We start from the raw sequence: 18691 nt of genomic DNA, 5'->3' as shown, positions 1-18691 counted from the left end.
TTCTAAAACGGGGAACTTTGTGGGCATGGGCGGGACGGCCTTTATTTTAGTCGTGTAGCTGGCAATACGTTTGGAGATGGATGTCTTTGAAATGGATGCCTCACTAATCAAAAGCTTACCACCTGGGCACTTACATTACAATAATAAAAAAAAGCTAATTCTAAGGCACCTAACACCACAGTGTCATGCTTGAGATCTTTCTGGATGAAACACAGTAAGAACGGATTCCTTCTATACTTTAAAGTTTTCTTAGGGCGGGGAATATGACTTACCTATAGCATTCTCAGCATTGCCCAAGTAAATAAATATAAAAACAAAAATCCTGCTGTAAATTAGCTAAGTTCTATTAATTAATTGTGCAAACTCTGAATGGGACAGCCTGAGTATGACCTTGTGTAAGATTTTTAGCATCTGTAATTTTTCTCTCAGCTATTATACTAGCATAATAATAATAATAATAATGCTGGCAGGTAATAATAAGCACTTGATAAATGTTTCTTGTTCTATAGTTATTACCACATGGGAGAAGCTCATTCTGCATTGCATAAATCCTCAAGATGTTTTAAGAGAATGGGAAAGAACACCTACTGAAAGATACCTCTTATGGATAACTGACCTCTAGTGGGGTAAAGTCAACTGCTCCAAATAGTTTTGCCAAACATTCAAGAAGCTGGGACTAGAAGTTAGACTTACCTTTACCAGTCTGGGGTTACAGGAAGAGCAGATCTTAGAAAGTGAGTCTAGATCACTCAGGGGCTTACAGGCACTTCCTGATACCTACCAAATCCATTTCCTTTTCTTCCTAGACTCTCAACTAGACTGTATTTCCCACCTTCTCCTGCAGGTACGTGTGGCCAAACTACACGTGAGTTCAAACTACAAAATCAGGAGGAAGTCATGGAGTCAGTTCCAGGCCTGATTTATAAACATCTTCCATGTTCAAGTTTCCATTCTTTCTCCATCTGCTACCTGAATGGAGAGGAACCAAGCTTGTGTGTTGAAGATAGTGGAGCCTGGAAGGAGCCTGGTTCCTGGAATCACTGCTTGGAAGAGAGCCACCTAATCAGGAAGCCCAGGTAGAATTGCAAGGTGAAGGAGAAATAAACAATAATGTGCTGCTATTTGAGAGTTTGGCTGTTACATCATCCAGAGACAACTTAGGAGAGGCTTTCCCTGCCCATGGGTGGAGGAAGGATGGGCAGAGTGGCAAGAAGGGAAAAACTTCACAAATTCTCTTCATGGAGTCCAGAAATTTCTCCTAGAATGAGAACTGCTAGAGGGTTGACCTGGCAGTCCTCTGGCAGTCCCCTTTGTCCACTTCAGCTTCACTGGGTGAAAATACTAAAAAGGACTCAAAACCTCTTTGGTTTTCTGTGCCTCTGCAGGGCCTGCAATAAAGTCTAATAAAAGCAGAAAGTGTGAGTAGGAAGCATCTGAAGTGGGAAATGCTGTTAGGCTGGCCCATAAAAGATGAGTGCTATGAGCAGTAAAATGAGCTAAGAAGGAAAACATGATGAATGTTTTCTCGGCCTTAAACAGCAAGATCCCCTTTCACAGTCCCACGTGGCGCTGCATGGCTGGCTGTGGGATCAAGGGGCTCTGTGCAGAGCTCGACGCCGGGACTGTGGCAGAAAGCTTGGCCTAGGGGCCCTGGCGGGTTTTGGGGGGGTTGTAGCCTGACTCCTCTGTGGCCTTCCAGCCCCCACTGGTTCTTTCCAGGATAAAGACTCCCACTGAGACCCTGGAGGAAATCCTGAATTGCCCACGTTACAGAGCCAGGACAGCTCACATACAAAAAGGAAATCCAGACTCATGGTACCAGGAGCAGGAGGGAGAACATTTGACTTAAGACATTTGAGAGTTGACTTAAGAAGGTGAACATCCTCTCCCCACTGCCAACCGCCATAACTCATTGTCCCATATAGAAAATACTTGTCATTAACGTGCCGCTTCCCACCCTCTCCTCAGTTTACACGGTTGCCAGTTCTGCAAACAATTCAAATTCCGCCTTCGCCATGAACACTCCTCTCTTTACTACAGTCCCTTTGAATCTCATTCTCAGAAAAACATAGTGGTGGAAAGACCTGGGCTGGAGCCCTGTCTTTGTTACTTACAAGCTCTTGTGATTTTGTGCACACTGCTAACCTCTATGAGTTTTTATTTCCCCATCTATAAAATAGGGATTGAAATACAAATTCTGTAGAGTAGTTGCAAGGATTATAGGATAAACTTGCCCAATGCGTAACATGTAATAAAAACTCAATAAAAATGTGTTTCCTTCTAAACTTCTCTAGAATACATGGTCTTTACAACAAATGCAATACTTTCACTGTTCACTGTTTCACATGCATATTATCTTGACTCCTCAACTAAGCTGAAATCTTTGTGAAGGTAGACATTTTCTACATCTCCATATTACATAGAACAGTTCTGAGAAAACTATAGAATGCCAAGCCATATTTAATACTTTTTAATTATCTGTTATTCACCATTTACCTGACTGTTATTAATTAATTGATCCTTTGTTTAGTCATGAAAATAGGACATTACTGGGGCCATGTGGAAGATAGATTTAGATTTGAGGAGTCTCTAAATGGCCCCCATCCCAGAAGGCCAGCATCCAGGCTTCAGCAAATAAGGAATGATACTACAGAGCCCAGGGAAGAACGAAATACCCAGCCTCAGCTGACGGAAGACTAGCAGAGCACATCTTCCAGTAAGGATATGGCTGCCCTCGGTTTAAGTTGGAGAAGCAAATTCTGAGGCAACTTCCGCATTTGTACTTGCTCAAATGTCATCTCCTTAGAGCAGCCTTCGTAGAAAACCCTATTTAAAGGAGTCTCCATCCTCATTCTCCAATTACTCTCTAACATTCCTATTATTTGTAATGACCTCAAAATGATACTCGGAGCCTGGAATTACATTGTTCGTTTGCTAGCGTATCCCATAGTGGTCTCTCACCAGACCACGAACTCCTCAATGGCAGGAACGTGTCCAATTGTTCACCTCTACACCCTCATGTCCAGGGCAGTGCTTGACACAGAATAGGCATGAAATACATGCTTATTGAAATTGATCCAGATGAATGAATGAAGCTGTCACAGGCATAGCCCTCTCTGGAAATCAGATCTCCAATTGGCAATCATAAACACAAAAGCTTTGTGAAAATTTATCTTTGTGGCTGGGTTTCCTTAGGAGGACAACTCTCCTTTAGTTTACTGAAGGCAAATTGGTACAGCAGAGCTTCTCCGAAATCCTCCAAGTACTAAGCAATAAATCAAACATTTAGCATCAGCCAAGAAACTGTGCCCTTTCATCTCAACCTTTATACCCCCACTAAAGATAAAAGATTTCATAGAAGAGGGTATTAGTCTGTAGGCTACAAGAAGGTTCTGAATGTCTTGTTTTATTAAATTACTAAATTTGAATTGAGATGCTATCATTTTTCCTCCAGAAGTTACTTATTTTATTGACTTTTAAGTTATTTGATTCTTTTTTTATATGTTTATTTATTTTTGACAGAGCATGAGCGGGGGGGGGCGGGGCGGGGGCAGACAGAGAGGGAGACACAGAATTGGAAGCAGGCTCCAGGCTCTGAGCTGTCAGCACAGAGCCCAATACGGGGCTCGAAACCACAAACTGCGAGATCATGACCTGAGCCGAAGTCTGACGCTCAACCAACTGAGCCACCCAGGCACCCCAAAGTTATTTGATTCTTAACCCATCATTCCTTCCATAAAAATTCTGAGCATCATTCAAAGCTCAACCCGTGAAAACAGTTCCAATGTCACCTTCTTACACTGAGCATCTCCTCTGAATTTTTGGTCTTTTATATCATTTGCTCCACAAGGTGCATGACTGCCTGAATAGCGAACGCTTTGAAGACAGAAACTATGACATGCCTTTTTTTCTTTTCAGTACTCCATTATGTACAGGGGATCCTGGCAGGCTAGTATCAAAATTAAATTTACATTAATCTGCCATGGAATACGATATGAAGAATAAATCTTTGTTAATTCGGGCCCATTCATTTGGAGTCAATGCTAATTCAGCCATGCAACCATTTTGCACTGTCCTTGAAAAATGGGTTTGGTTGACACATTCAGCAGTAAGAATGACTATGTATTGAGATTCTATACTAGGTCACAAACTTTCCTAGGATGCAAAGAGGAACAAGACAGCCTTTCCTCCAGAAACATGCATGAGGGCAGAATAGCTTTCTACTACCTCTATGTATGTAATCAGTGTGCCAATTATAATGAATTCTCACCATTACTTAAAGAGAATGGGGTAAGACATATTCTTGACAAATTCTTTATCCAGTTTGTTAAAATAAATGTTTTTATTACTTTCTCATTTATAGATAGAAACATATGCCATAATTGAGATGTAATTGATTTGGACCATTCTAATTAATACAAATTACAGGAATTTTTCTGTAATTAACACTCGTAAGTGATTATTGAAATTATTATTCTGTTCAATGAAAGTATGGAAATTTCTATGTAAAGTTTGCTCTTGGCATATTATGATTATCTGTTAGCTAAAACCTCAAACACTATTAGGCCAGTGCATAATATTTGGTATGCTGTTAAATCAGAAAGAAATAACCATAAGCTTTATATGTAGTTGTTTTCTATCTACCATCATGAAGCCAAGGATTGACTGCAAGATTTCCAAGTAAATAGTGCCTATTTAAATCTTGAGATATGTCATACCCACAATCCATTGAGACTGGGGATCTAGCCCAATGGAGATCCAGCCATTATCTCAGCTATTTTGGCAACCACGTGATAGCTAATGGAATTAACTTGGCATGCCAGTCTTTGAAGTTATTTATAAAACTGACGCAATGATTGGAGAAGTTTTTACTCCCCCAAACCAAGCTTCATTTCCAGTGAGTGGGTGTGCTCATGGACAACCTGACCCCCGAAATCGAGCCCTGATGAAATGGGTCAGTGGACTCCCAACGTCGCTGTCAACCGGAAATGATCCAGGATGGAGGGAGAGCAGGGGGCTCTGCTGTTTGGCTCTGCTGCTTCCCATCCATGTTGAATCCACTGGCGGGTCACAACTTTAAGAATCCTCATCTCCCATTTGCAAAAACAATACTTCCCACCCTGTCCTTGGACACTGTGAGGCTCAAATGAGAGAATATGGAAGTGTTTATAAGTGAACAGCCTGAGGCACTTTATTAGTCTCTTATCAGTCATTTGGTGCATGAGAACTCAAAATCATGCCTCTGGTCTTGCGGTGGTGTGTTTAAAGGGGGGGGGTATAAATTTATGATTAAACAGCCTCAGAGTCACTCTCCCCTCACTCCCTTTGGATAGAATTTCTTTCCTGATTGCCCAAGTGCTTCATGGGACTGCTGGGGCCCTGCAGGACCCTGAGGTCAAATCACCAGCTCAATCACTTGCTACCTGAGGGCCTTTATCAAGTACTGAAACTTTTTAAAGCTTGTTTCCAGATCTATGAAATGATGATAAACTAATATCTCACAGAACAGTGGGAGAATGAGAGGAGATAGTCATAGAATGGTATCATGCCGGGCACATAGCCAGGGTGAGGATAGCTGTTAGACTCATTGGCATCTGAAGCTAATGTGAGAGGCGAACATCCCACAGAGTTAGACCTGGTTTCAAGTCCTGGCTCCCTCTCTGACACTCTGTGATCCTGGATAATCCGCTCAACCTCTCTGGAGCGCAGTTACTAATCATAAAATGAGCATGGTAATATCTACTTCATGAGGTCTACACAGAGATCACGTAAAGTGGTATAGATGACCGTGCTGTGCTTATTACAAAGCATAATGGAAACGCATAGACTTTTTACTTTTTCCATACAAACACAGGAAACAATTGCAAAGATTTTATTTAGCGGCTTTCTGTGCTTGGCACTTAGAAACAGTTCCGTGCATAAGGGCAAATTTTTTATACACCTTTACTTCATACATATTTTACATACCCTTTTTATTGCCCCCTTTTTTAATATTCATAATATTGGATTCCCCACTAGGCACATAAATACATTTATCTACAACACCTCAAAACCAAAAATCTTAATAATATCTGTATTACTTGGTATTATTTGCATTTCCACACCACTTAAAAAGTTTAGCTTGCACCAAACTTTACTTGTTTTCTTAACATTAAAGGATTTGAGGGGAAAGGGAAAGATGAAGGAAAAAAACCCAAACTTCAAAATGCAATAAACTATTTGATAAAAATGGAGACCTAAGGGCAGGTGGAAGGATGCAGAAAGGCCCATCTGTAATTCCCTGGAACGTGACTGGATTTCTCCTGCCCCGGGGGATGCGGGGCAGGCAATCCAGGTCAGGTGTCTGGATCTGGCATGCAGACGGCCAGGCCTCGATTTGTCGCCTCTGCTCTTGGTATCATCTGTCGGGATTATAACACCCTTCCTTCTTCATACTCCTGTTCCCCCTCCCCCGCCAGGCTTCGCGCTCTGGAATCGGCACTTCCCAGGCAGCGCACCCCTCTTCTGGATCATGCTGGTCAGAGCTGTGGGATCCAAGTGCATTCCTTGCCCGGGTCCTCTCTCCAGTGCCCTGACTCTGCACAGTGTGCCAGAGAGGCTTACTCCTAGGTAACGCCATGATTCTATCACCTGTAGGGGGAGGGAGAGAAACGACCCCAATCTCCTCGGTGCGTTGTCACTCTCACCATTGCTCACACTTCCTCTCTCAGTCTTGCTCTCCGCCTCTCTCTTGCCCACTACTCCTTCTCCTCTTTTCTCATTCGGCTACTCTTACTCCCTTTTCACAGGTACCACTGGGAACGTCAGCGATTGAACACAGAGTTAGGAGAGCCAAAGTTCAAAAGCCATCTTTTTTCAGGAAGCCAAGTCCAGTTGTAGTGGTGGTGTCTGTCCACCCTTGTGGGTAGGAGGGGGTTCCAGGATACACGGTTCATTCCAGAAACAGGGTAAGCTGCAGGGGAGAAAGGTTGGCAGCTACTGCTGGCCCAGTCCATCTAGCGTTGTACATAGACCGATTCTTGGTGAAAGCACCCACCTGGGCCCCCCTCCACAGAGTTCGCCCAGTTCCAAGTCTGTGTGTGTGTGTGTGTGTATCGCTGTAGGTAACTTTGTGTGCAAATATGTATGTGTGTGTGTGCATGCATGCATGTATGTATGTGTGTACGTATAGGTAGGTCTGTATTTGTGTGGGGGTAACTTTTTATGGCTGCTACATGCTAGCATCTCCCTTAACATTATTATAAAATGATAATTCAGTTTCTTCAAAGGCCACTCTAGAGTAGACAATGCTTTATAAAACTAAGGTTTGGGAAGGCAGGAGAATGGCCACTGAGTCAGAGATGATTCCACATGGTAAGTATCCTTCAGTGGCTTAAAGGTCTTTTGTTCTTCTTCGGGATGTGCTTTCCTCCTCCAGAAAAAAAAAAAAAAAAAAAGAAAAGAAAACAAAATACACAGTTCCCGTTTTTCAAAGGCGTTGGGCTCCCAAAGAGGAGGATCTGCCCGTGGAGACTCTGGGGCCCCGGCTCCGTGCTGTTCGGCCTGGCCATTAAACCATGTGCACGGACATCTGGGAGGAGGAGCCTGGGACCGCCCCGTACTGCCGGCCGTCACAGGTGTTAGTCGCCTGCTGGTTGTTGGGCGAAGGGCTAATCATGTGCATGCTGTGCTCCATCCCCGTGGGCAGGTACTGCCTCTCTCCAAAGGCCCCGTTGGAAGGAGAAGAACAGAGTAAAGTGCTTTGAGAGGCGCTCAGTTTTTCCGGGCTTGCGGCTAGCCTCGGAGAAGTGGGGAAATTGTATCCGTACAGATTGTAAGGGTTGTGGAGAGAGAAGGCGTTATAGGAGCTCTGCTGCATGTGGCTGCCCCCGAACATGTGTGGTGAGGAGGAGCTCGAGGCTGCATTGCCGGCCTGCATGACATACTGGAACTGGGAAGTGGGGAAGGACCCCAGCTGGCCACCGTAGGCTTCCATCTTGCTGTTGCTAGGCAACGAGGGAGGAGTCGGTATTCCTGAGATCAGGGATGGAGTCCTCTGAGGCATGAAGGTTTCGGAGGGCTGAGTGGCTGAAGCAGTGCCACTCTGGAGCCTGTTGTAGCCACTGTCACTCAGCCCCGGGTAGCTCTGCAAGGCAGCCATGTTGCTTCGGGCACATGGTGGATAATCAGAGAGGTTTAGATTGCACAGCTGGCTCTCTCGACAGCCCACGTTGAAAGTGTTGGGGGCCAGGTGAAATGTTGGAGGAGAACAGGATGGAGACAAAAGGTGAGAAGAAGCTGAAGGCGATGGTGTCCCAGTGCTGGAGGTGGTCGGGGAAGTGCCTGTGCTGCCCCCTGAAAAATAAAAGGTAAATACCATTGAGACAGAGGCCCGTCCAGGCCAGAGGCAAGCCATGCAGGAGGTACCCTCAAATGTCCCAGACGGGCTGATTTTTACAGAACCACAGCTTTCTCTTAACTCAGCAGACCTAAGTGATTCTATCTGTGCACACACACATAGGCACACGCGTGTGCACACACACACACTCTCCAAAAAAGACAGAGATGACACAAAAGAACACTAAACTTTTGTTTGTGTGTAAATGCCTTCAAAGTCTTTAAAAAAAAAAAAACCCTTCAAATATTCACTTTGCCATTTCTCACTTAAGGCACGAAGAAGAAACAAATTCACTTTCCAGTAAGACCTCTGGTACTCAGCATTAAAATCCCCCCACAAAACTTCTTCCGTTCTCAGTGGAAAGGCATGAAATATATGTTTTCACCAGGGACTGTTGCAGACTTTGCCATATTTAGTCTTCCAGGTAAAAACACAGCATACCAAATCTCAGGACCATACCCACAGAGGAAATGGGGCACTGGGTCAAGGTTGAGGACTGAGAGGGGCCCAGGTAGTAGGAAGGGAGGCACTGGCCTGAAGTTCTGTCATATGAGAGGTATTATCAGTACAACCGGAAGAGCTAGGTTAGCATAAAGCAGAGCTAACCTGTAACTAAATCATCATAATCCAGAGGGTCTGCCAATCTCCCTCTGTAAGACCCTGTCCAGTCTCAGAGACTGGAACAAGGACTGTAAATGTAGTCTGTGGATTTGGGATATTTGTGAGGGCAGGGGTTCAGACAGTCACAAAGTCAGGAGACCTGCGCCCTCACAGTTCTGCCACACGAATCACCCCCCAACCCCCACCCCAGCTGACCCTGAGCACATCACTTATCTTCTCTGGGTTTGTTTCTTTATCCAGAAGATGAGATATTGAATTGGATAAGTTAGGAGAAGCTACAAGCTTTAAGTGACAGGATCCCACCTCAGACCAACTAAACAGCAATCAAATGATTCTAATGTGCAGCCGGGGGTGAAAAGCAATGATAAAACCCAAATTCCTTCTTTCAAAGTACCCAGAATAGCAATCCTTAAACTTTAAGGGCCATGAGAATCACCTGGAAGGCTTGTTAAAATAGATTGCTGACTGTCCCCACCCACCACCCCGAGTTTCTGATTCTATAGGTCTGGGGCAGGGCCTGAGAACGTGCATTTCTGAGATTGATGCTGCTTACTGGCATAGAGACCACACTTTGGGGTAGAGGAACTCCAGCTCCATCTCCTAAAGTCCCCGTATCTGTGTTTGAAAGAGTTGCTTCTCTGACGTGTGGATATTAGAACTGGATTGGTGGCTGATGCACCAACAGATGAAGGGCCAGTTCAACCCAACCTACTTCAAATGTGTTCTCAGAAGCCAAAGGAAAAAAAAAAAAAAAAAAAAAGAATGGCCTTTCCAAGCTTCTCCTTTCCCAGGGCTAGGAAGCAGCAGGGTAGCAACCGCTTTTTGCCTTGCCCACTGGCAAAGACAGTGGGGACCGCTGGGGCCGCTGGAGCTGTCATCTGAATTGCAGAACAGGAGGCTGCTTTGTCCTCCACAGAGACCCTCCGATGATGGACTCCCTCCTTCGGGGCAAGCTTGGGAATTTCCCAGAGTTCTTTAAAAGCACAGCCCCCCCCCCCCCCCCACGAGCCTGGTTATCTTCAGGTCATCCACAACTCATGTGAGGAACCTGATCTGCTATAAAAGGGTAAAGGACATTTTAAGTGGAAAGGAACAGGAATAAGGTTTTTATCCGTGAGAGAAATGGGAAGAAAACCAGCAGGATTCCAGAGATACTGAGATACAGAGGAACCATCCGCAGTGTGCCAGGGAGGAGGATCCAGATGTGCACACCGAGACGCAGATACCTCAAAGAGAAACCCAAAGTTAATTTTTAGCCTCAGCCTACGTGCACAGATATGGTAGTAGTATTGAAGTACAAACTTAGCTCCTGCCAACAGCTTTGTTAGAGTTAAATTTTTACAAAACCCAACTAGTATCACTTCTTCCTTGGTGACAAAAATTTCCCCCATGAAACTTCCAAGGTAGAACTACAAACAGGAGCTGATTTTGGTTAGAGTCATTTCAGGAAATTCTCCTTCTTTTGTTTCTTCTTCATGCCTTAAATTCCTTTAAGAGGATTCGCGAAAAGATTTTTATTCCACAAACTGAGAGAAGGCCAACATTGTCAACACCCCTGGGAGAAGGAAGCCAGCAGCTGACAGTCATAGGAACAGCACCCAGACACATTCTAGGTCTGCCGGCCTCCACCCGGCTGATGACCACAGGCAACGTGTCCTGCCTCTTCGTTCTCCTCATCTCTGAAAGACGGTCTCAAACTGATAAGGCTTCACTTTCTATCCTTGCAGAATTCTATTTGCGTCTGAGGATGAAACTTACACAAAAGTGTGCATGGCCAACAAGGACTTTTCAAGGAATCCTTTTAATATAAAAGGAGTTTGGTGGGGCGCCTGGGTGGCGCAGTCGGTTAAGCGTCCGACTTCAGCCAGGTCACGATCTTGCGGTCCGTGAGTTCGAGCCCCGCGTCGGGCTCTGGGCTGATGGCTCGGAGCCTGGAGCCTGTTTCCGATTCTGTGTTTCCCTCTCTCTCTGCCCCTCCCCCATTCATGCTCTGTCTCTCTCTGTCCCAAAAATAAATTAAAAATGTTGAAAAAAAATAAAAAAAATAAAAAAAATAAAAGGAGTTTGGGAAGGGGACAGCTGAGAAGGAGGAGGAAGAACACCTCCCACTTCTTGTTTTTGGACCACTGCGTGGCCTCGGCGACAGGGCCGGCCGGGGAAGGTCAGAGATTCGTTTTCTGCAAGCGGCATTCTGCACACATCTTCCTCCTCTTCCACCCTAAACACTATGAGCTTCGGTGAAAGCAGCGCTGTGGCGCAAGTGGAGAAACTTGACTCCAGCTGTAAAGAGGTTTGTGTTTTATGGGATATGTATCTGGTCTCCTCTCTTTGAAGGTCCGTTCTTGCTCTCCCAGATCTGGTGTTTATGGGGTCCCCGAAGAGACCCCCTGTTCGGCACACTGTACCGTCCTGTTGTGGGTTCGCTCTGTCAGGCACTGGCCCTCGCCCTGCAGCAGGAAGCGCAAGATGCAACAGATGACTTTTTACAACTCTAAATGGTTTTCTCAGATGGCCCGAGATGGAACGAATGGTACTGATTTAAGGCCTCAATTGGTTTCACTACAAAAAAATAAGAAGGGAGCTATTAACAAGTCACAGGGATTTCTGCTGAGCAGATGAGAGGTACATGTTAAAAAGTTTGTAGTCAGCTTGCTTTGGCTTTTAGATGACACTCCCTGGAAATGAGACTTGGTGGCCTGCTGAGTTTCAGGGGGCGGGAGCCCCCACATGAACCAGTGTTTGAAGCCGGGGAGCAAGCCTGTCCAGGAGAAGGTCACATTGCTTCCATTCACTTTGAAGAAGTGCTCTTGTGCACTTAAAGTACTCAATACAAACGACAGCTAGTTTTCAAAGTCCACGTAGAAAGAGAAGACTGAGGCACTCATTTTGCAGAGAAGCAAACGAGATACCGAGAAGTCTTTACTCTTGCATGATCCAACAGCTTGTCGGCTGTCAAACAAGATCGGAAGTGCCAGCCAAGCGCTAAATAAGCATAAGGAGGCAGGCTGCCCTCCCTGTGCATCTCAACACTCGGCTGCCTGAGGCCTCTCATCACAGAAGAGCTAGGGCAGAGTGGAAGGCCAGGCGACACTGATACAAAGGGGGCAGAGCTGCCTCTCAGAGAAAAGCACACCTCCCTTTCTTGTATAACATTCTCGCCTCACCCCTCTGCCACAGCCAGGTCCTGAATGCTCTCAGGGTCTTTCTTGACTGAAGCTTGATTTAAAAATTTTTTTCAACGTTTTTTATTTATTTTTGGGACAGAGAGAGACAGAGCATGAACGGGGGAGGGGCAGAGAGAGAGGGAGACACAGAATCGGAAACAGGCTCCAGGCTCCGAGCCATCAGCCCAGAGCCTGACACGGGGCTCGAACTCACGGACCGTGAGATCGTGACCTGGCTGAAGTCGGACGCTTAACCGACTGCGCCACCCAGGTGCCCCTGAAGCTTGATTTAATAGATGAGTGTGGGCTGTAGCGTTTGGATTGCCCAGCTGTCTTACTGATTACGGGACCTTGCAAGTTAGCCTCTCTCTATACAAATGGAATTTCGGGTATTTTCCTTTGTAGGGATGTTCTGAGAAACAGATGAAATAACATATAATACAAAGTGCACAAAGGCATTAAATATTTATTTCCATTTCTTGTCCCTTCTGTCAGTGAAGAAGGAGTGAAAGAAGGAGAAAGGAATCACAGGGCATTTGGGTTCTGATGGGGAGACTCTCAGGTGTTGGCTTCTGTCCACGGAGCTGAGCATGTCTGGCCTCCCTGCACTCTGGTGAGCATATGTCACAGCTAGATGCCCGGATGTAACAGGCTGGAGGAGCTTCCATGGTTGCGAATGACAGAGCACTGGGCCCGTGACCACTATGGGCCCACTAAGCCTGTACTCCCAAAGGCTAAACCAGCTCTGTTTCCTCTCTGAACTATCTTTCCCTCTCACCTCACCCCTGCCTAGAATGGAAATTCCATGCTCTGTGTCTCTATTCTCAGATCAAGCAAGCGGAATTGAACACAAATAGGTAGGTTGGTGTCTTTCCCACTGTCCCCAGAGGCCTTAATCCATGTCTGAGAGGTGATTAAAATGTAATGCCCTAAGTAGCTGAAAACTCTCTGGTATTCCAGGACCCATCCCCCACCCGCCCCACCTCCCTGCATCTTGTTTTACCCATGGACCCAAGTGAGGAGATACTCATTGAAATTCATATTCAACATTAACTTGTTCCAATATTCAAGGCTCACAGCCAAAATAACCAAAAAGAATACATGTTTAGCAGTGATTCCATACGAGGACAATAACCTAGAATATACTTGTGTACCATGAAGACAAGTACAATGTGACCATGAAAATCCTGAATACCAAACCTGCTGACTTTTGCATCTTTAAATTGATCACTTCCAGATTGTAATATGGAGGCGTTCACATACAGTTTCCTTTTGGGTTTATTTTGTTGTGCTTTCCCCCCCCCCCCAAAAAAAAATCGAAAAACAGTAAAAACAAGACCCCATCTGGGCTAGTAAAGAATAAATTTCCATGTAATTACTTGGTTGCGTAAGCCAGACTCTTCTCTCATATAACTTGGTGGCATGTGTTCCTTGGAGAATGTGGGATCACTGTGTCCCTGAGTAGCCGCCTTTGAGGCATTCAAACAGGGAAAAGGTAAGATGTCAGCACCCTGTGGACTGATCCCAGGGAATAAACCCAAAAGCCATAAAGTTAAGGATCACAACTCCATTCCTCCCTACTATGGAATTACCCTTAGTTGAAATGAGGGCCCTTCTTAGAATGCAAATGTGAAACATTATAGTGCTAATGAGAATTGTGTGGTTTCAATCTTAGAAAGACTCTTAATGCATCCTTCTCCATAAAGCTTAAAGATATACATAGATCCAGACCTCTTCCTTTTTTTAAAATGTTAATTTTTGAGAGAGAGAGAGAGAGTGAGACAGAGGATCAGAAGCAGGGTTTGCGCTGACAGCAGAGAGCCCCATGTAAGGCTCTAACCCACAAACCGTGAGATCATGACCTGAGCCAAAGTCAGATGCTTACCTGGTGCCCCTAATCTAGCTTGTAATATATTCACCCAATTCTCATTTTTCACATTGGTCTTTTGGGTTCTGAGTCTCTCTGTTTCCTGGATGGCCCTGTTTCACACCTACCACCTTGCCTAGCTGGGGTGGCCCTGTTTTTTCACATTCCATGAACTGGTCTGTTTTCTCTGCTCCTTGTTTTACTGCCTTCCCTGCGGCCATGTACACACCGATTGTGATTGCCATTGAGGGCTGATCTGCCTGTCTCCTGGCCACAGTACCCAGCTTCCCACTGAGAAACCCCCCCGTCCCCCACTCTCAGCTCTCCACCCCTACCTCCAGGGAAGGCATGTGACTAAGAGCTGGATGGTCCACGCATCATATTCCCCACCCCTGACCACAGTAATTGGTTCGGGGGTGACGCAATTTGAGTCAATGAGACTCAGAGATTTTGCTAGAAACCTTAAGAGGGGCACATGACCCTTTCCCTCAAATTGAGACTTAAGATGTAGGTCTACTGCTGCTCACAGCTATGTTACCACCATGGGGGTCTGAGGATGAAGTCAGGTGGGAGCCTGGAGCAGGTGGTGGCAAGGGAGATTAAAGGTGTGGATGGATTCCAGAACTTGGAGATGGGGGCTACCTACGGTGGGGAAGGAGGCAGGGAAACACCCAGGATGATGCATATATATAGTGGTGTTCTTCCCCCAGGAGAGGGCGCCAAGTCTGTAAGGTAAATCGTGTGCTAGATTTCTGGACACATTGAGCATCAGGGACTTTGGGACAAAACAAAATGTATGTCGCCACTGTTTTAGTGGACTGAGTTCAGACACCCTGTCAATCCCTGTCACGAGCTCCTCACAGCCATCCTTCCTCACCTCAGTGATACATGAGATCTGTGTAAGTAGCTATCTCAGAATCATTACAGAGTAATCCACAGTAATTCAAAGACAAGCTGTCCCTTGAACTGTCCCCTTTCCCTGTGTTTTACTGGTTTGAATTTCTCAGTTTCTGATCCCTTTCCAGGACCAACCTCTAATTGTTATAAATCAAGCTGATGAAAATCCCAGCACCAACAGAGATGCTCATATCCTTTTAACTGCCTGACAAACATTAAAAGACCCAATCTTTTCTGGTGATGTCTGCTACCATTTGAGGAAGAGGGAGCGTTCCATAAATGGCAGGTCTCCTTATTTCCACAGATGGAGATGGACTGTCAGCTCTGGTGTCACTGGTCCAAGATGGTTCCTTCCTGGTACAAGAGTTGTCAGCCCCTTGGACACGGATGGTGGTCACACAAGCTCTTTTGGTTTGGGCCATACAAACAGCTCCACTGTATATATCATCAGAACAACAGGACTGCACTTGGCCATAACTGACCTGGGCTCTTCTTTTTTCTTCTCTACCTGTGTTGCCTCAGTCAACGTCCCCAAGCATCACCTACTTGGTTAGTTCATTTTGTCCCTGCCACTAGCAGTGTTCAGGCAGAAGCCCCTCCTGAAATAGAATCCTATCTCCAGACTCTCCAAACATGTGAACTCCCTTGCTGATTCTAAATGAAGACATCTGAAGGTAAGACCATACACTTGACTTCATAAAAATAGAATATCGACCTATTTAGAATTAATGCTCAAGGTGTTGGCCAGAAAACATCAATTGGAAGTGTAAACTAAAAAACAATGTTGTGGACAATCAAAGCTCTAGTAAGAATGAAGAAATCAAATGTGGTCTAATGGAAAGGGAACTGCCCTGTCAAGATGGAGACGCACTTCGGAATCCTAAGCTCACTTCTGCCACCATTTACCTGCAGATATGTGAGCAGACTTTGCTCTGTGCCTTGGTTTCTCTTTGTGTAAAAGGCAGAGGATAATGAATCCCATGCATGCTTCTCCATAGGAGAAAACAACTATATAGAATACCCATTCAATATATTTTTTTAAACAGAAGGATTTGGGTTTTTGCAAAACTGAGGCTAATTCAACTAAGGGCTTTCCTTGCAATGTTACCAACAAATGGGTCTTCACGAAAGAGAAATAAAAATGACAGCAAGGACGGGATGAAAAAAGCATCTGTAACCTCATTCAGACAGAAGAGTCTAGCTTCCAGCAACAGCAGCAGAAGCAGCAGTAGAAAACAGTCTTAGGGCCATGTATTTGACATGCCAGATATTCATGTGTCTGAAGCAGTGAGGTTATATGGACACTGGGTAAGTCAGTCATTATGTGGAGCTTAGGTTTCGTGTCAACACTGCCAATACTCTCTTCACCAAAAGGGAATTACTACAAGATCAGTCTGCCACCGAAGTTTCCTCTAGAAGGTCATCACTTTCTACTCCTTCTAAGACACGAGACAGTTCAACACAGGTGGCTATGTCTCTTTTCTTCGTTTCATACGTGATACTGTCCAGAGCTACCAGAATTCTTAGTTCTTAAGGGAGGAGGGAGTGAATGTTGTTTCTTTTATGTCCTTTGTTAATGTGAAGAAACGAAGCCACATATTTTTTAATAATGAGAATCTGGATCAAGTTCAATGTATAGTTCAAAAATGGATTCCAATTAAACAATTGAACAGAATTTTGGCTTTTCCTCCAGCCCCATCCCACTACCATATGTATCTAGTAATTCCAAGTTCATCCCCCACCAATAAAAAATGGACTCCCTAATTAAGTGTGACATTTTGCTTCAAAAGTCCAGTTTCTCTTAAACCATTGTTTCCCAAGTGTCAACAATAAATTTATCATATGGATAAATTTTTGATAGAAACACCGTGAAACCGGCCATGTTACACACCTAAGCAACTCATGCCAGTTCCCTGTGCCTGTGCCTGCCTAACGGCCCCACGTGCTGCTGAAATACAGGTTGCCAACCCCAGTCATCACTCCACATCCACATCTACACACATACTAGGTAGTTGTGCTCCAAGCACATGTATCAGACAGTGGCCCTGCCTACCTGAGCCACAGTGCCACCAAGTGACTTCACTTGGCATTGTTCATTAGGTACTTCCGGGGTGCCAGGCCCTATGACAGTTCTTGAGAACACAGCAGTGAACACTATGTCCCCACCCATGCCTGCTTCTCAAGAACTGGCAATACCCCTGCCAACATTCTCACACCAGCCTCCATGATACAAACTCTTGCTTAGCTAGAGCTTGCAAAATCAACATAAAGCAAGGGCAAAGAAGCAAGGAGCCACCTCAGAAATAAACAGGATCAAGTAAGTATCTTTGCATGAGAATGACACATGTTCCTTTATGAAGTGTGTTTACATAAGTGATCTTGTAAAAAATTACCCCTCTTTGGTGGGTGAAGAAAACAGATTCACTAGAAGTACCTTGCCCAAGGTTACAGAGAGGTAGTGGCCATCTAAGATGGAGACCCAGATTTCCCAACTGTCAGAATACCTCTGCCTCGTAAGGGCCACGAGAGCCTAGAAGCAATAGCAACACCCTGAAGATGCATTGACCCTTCTTTTCTCACAGGATTATGAGGAGAAGGCTGCTTCATACAGAGGGCTTCCATTTCTCCTCCATTTATTAAAAAAAAAAAGAGAGAGAGAGAGAGACAGAAATTCTGGATCACTTGCCTCACCAGATCCCTGTGAAGGTGAATGGTCTAATCATGTTTTAAATAACTAATCATCAGAAAGGCAGTATCTCTCGTCCCTGATGCACCTGCCTCTCAGGTATCCATGTACAGGGACAGAGAGGGACAGAGATGGTGGCGATGACGACCACCGCCACCACCACCACGAGAGCTAGCATGTCGTGAGTGCTTCCCCTGTTTCCATTGTCTCATTTAATCCTCACAAAAATTCTCCATTTTGCACATGAGAAAACTAAGTATCAGAAAGGATTAGGGACTTGGTCAAGGTCCCAAAGCTAGGAAGAGCCTAACCCAAGCGGTCTGACTCCAGACCCTATGTTTTCAATCGCTTTATCTTACAATCTGAGAGAGCGCAATAATTTAGGTTACAAAACCTAATTTAGCGTGCAAACCACCAGAAGCTCCCCTGGGAGGGGAATGTAATATAATGTATCATCAAGTCCTAGAAGGGTCTCCCATATGGCAGAGCCACAATTTCAAAACTCGGGGCTCTATTAATGGCAGCCATGTGACAGAACAGAATAAGCTTTGTCTGTAATTTTGGCCCATGCCACTCTGGGACAGGAGGAGGTTGGAGAGGGAGGCTTATAAAGCATCTGACACTCTGGAAGCTTCCCCAGGTGAACAGGGGCTGTGCTGGGAAGAGCCACCAATGGGACTGAAGAAAGGAGTCGAGGTCAGCCCACAAGTCACCTGTGCACAGGCCACAGGCTTCCCAACCTGAGCTGCCAGAGAGGGCAGATACTGGAAGAAAGGACAAATCAGTGTAAGGAAAAAGTCCACCCAGCCCATCAACCTGAGGCAGGTGTTGTTCCACGTAAACAAGAACAGGAGGGAACACAAGTCGCGAGACTCCGACGGGCTTGTGGCAGGCCGGGCCTGGGCCCCCCCCCCCCCCCCCCCCCCCGCTCGCTGTCAGACCTGAGCAATTCACTGCCGTTGTGCAGGCCGAGTTTGTTCTCATCTACAAAACTAGATTAAGAAAACTGATAAGGCTGCCATGAGGAATAAATGATGTTATTATGAAGATCTCTTCGAGTACCAAGGGCTATGTGAACG

At 45.3% G+C, this 18691-nt stretch overlaps 1 protein-coding gene and 1 long non-coding RNA gene across 3 annotated transcripts in view; one reads left to right on the top strand and one right to left on the bottom strand.

Moving 5' to 3' along the window:
• Positions 1 to 5836: 5836 nt before the first annotated feature.
• The window catches only part of TBX15 (T-box transcription factor 15), a 102833-nt gene continuing 89978 nt past the window's right edge, over positions 5837 to 18691 (bottom strand). For both annotated transcript variants that reach the window (XM_049616483.1, XM_049616482.1), the window contains exon 8: positions 5837 to 8334. In XM_049616483.1, coding sequence (XP_049472440.1) covers positions 7550 to 8334 — 785 coding nt within the window. In that variant the 3' untranslated portion in view covers positions 5837 to 7549. The remainder of the gene's footprint in view (positions 8335 to 18691) is intronic.
• On the top strand, positions 8260 to 16690 carry LOC125912203 (uncharacterized). Its single transcript, XR_007454633.1, has 2 exons — positions 8260 to 8348; positions 15231 to 16690. It is a non-coding gene; the product is annotated as an uncharacterized LOC125912203 (long non-coding RNA).

This window comes from Panthera uncia (genome assembly GCF_023721935.1).
Source record: "Panthera uncia isolate 11264 chromosome C1 unlocalized genomic scaffold, Puncia_PCG_1.0 HiC_scaffold_4, whole genome shotgun sequence".
Lineage (NCBI taxonomy): Eukaryota > Metazoa > Chordata > Mammalia > Carnivora > Felidae > Panthera > Panthera uncia.
This window is presented reverse-complemented; position numbering and strand designations above follow the sequence as displayed.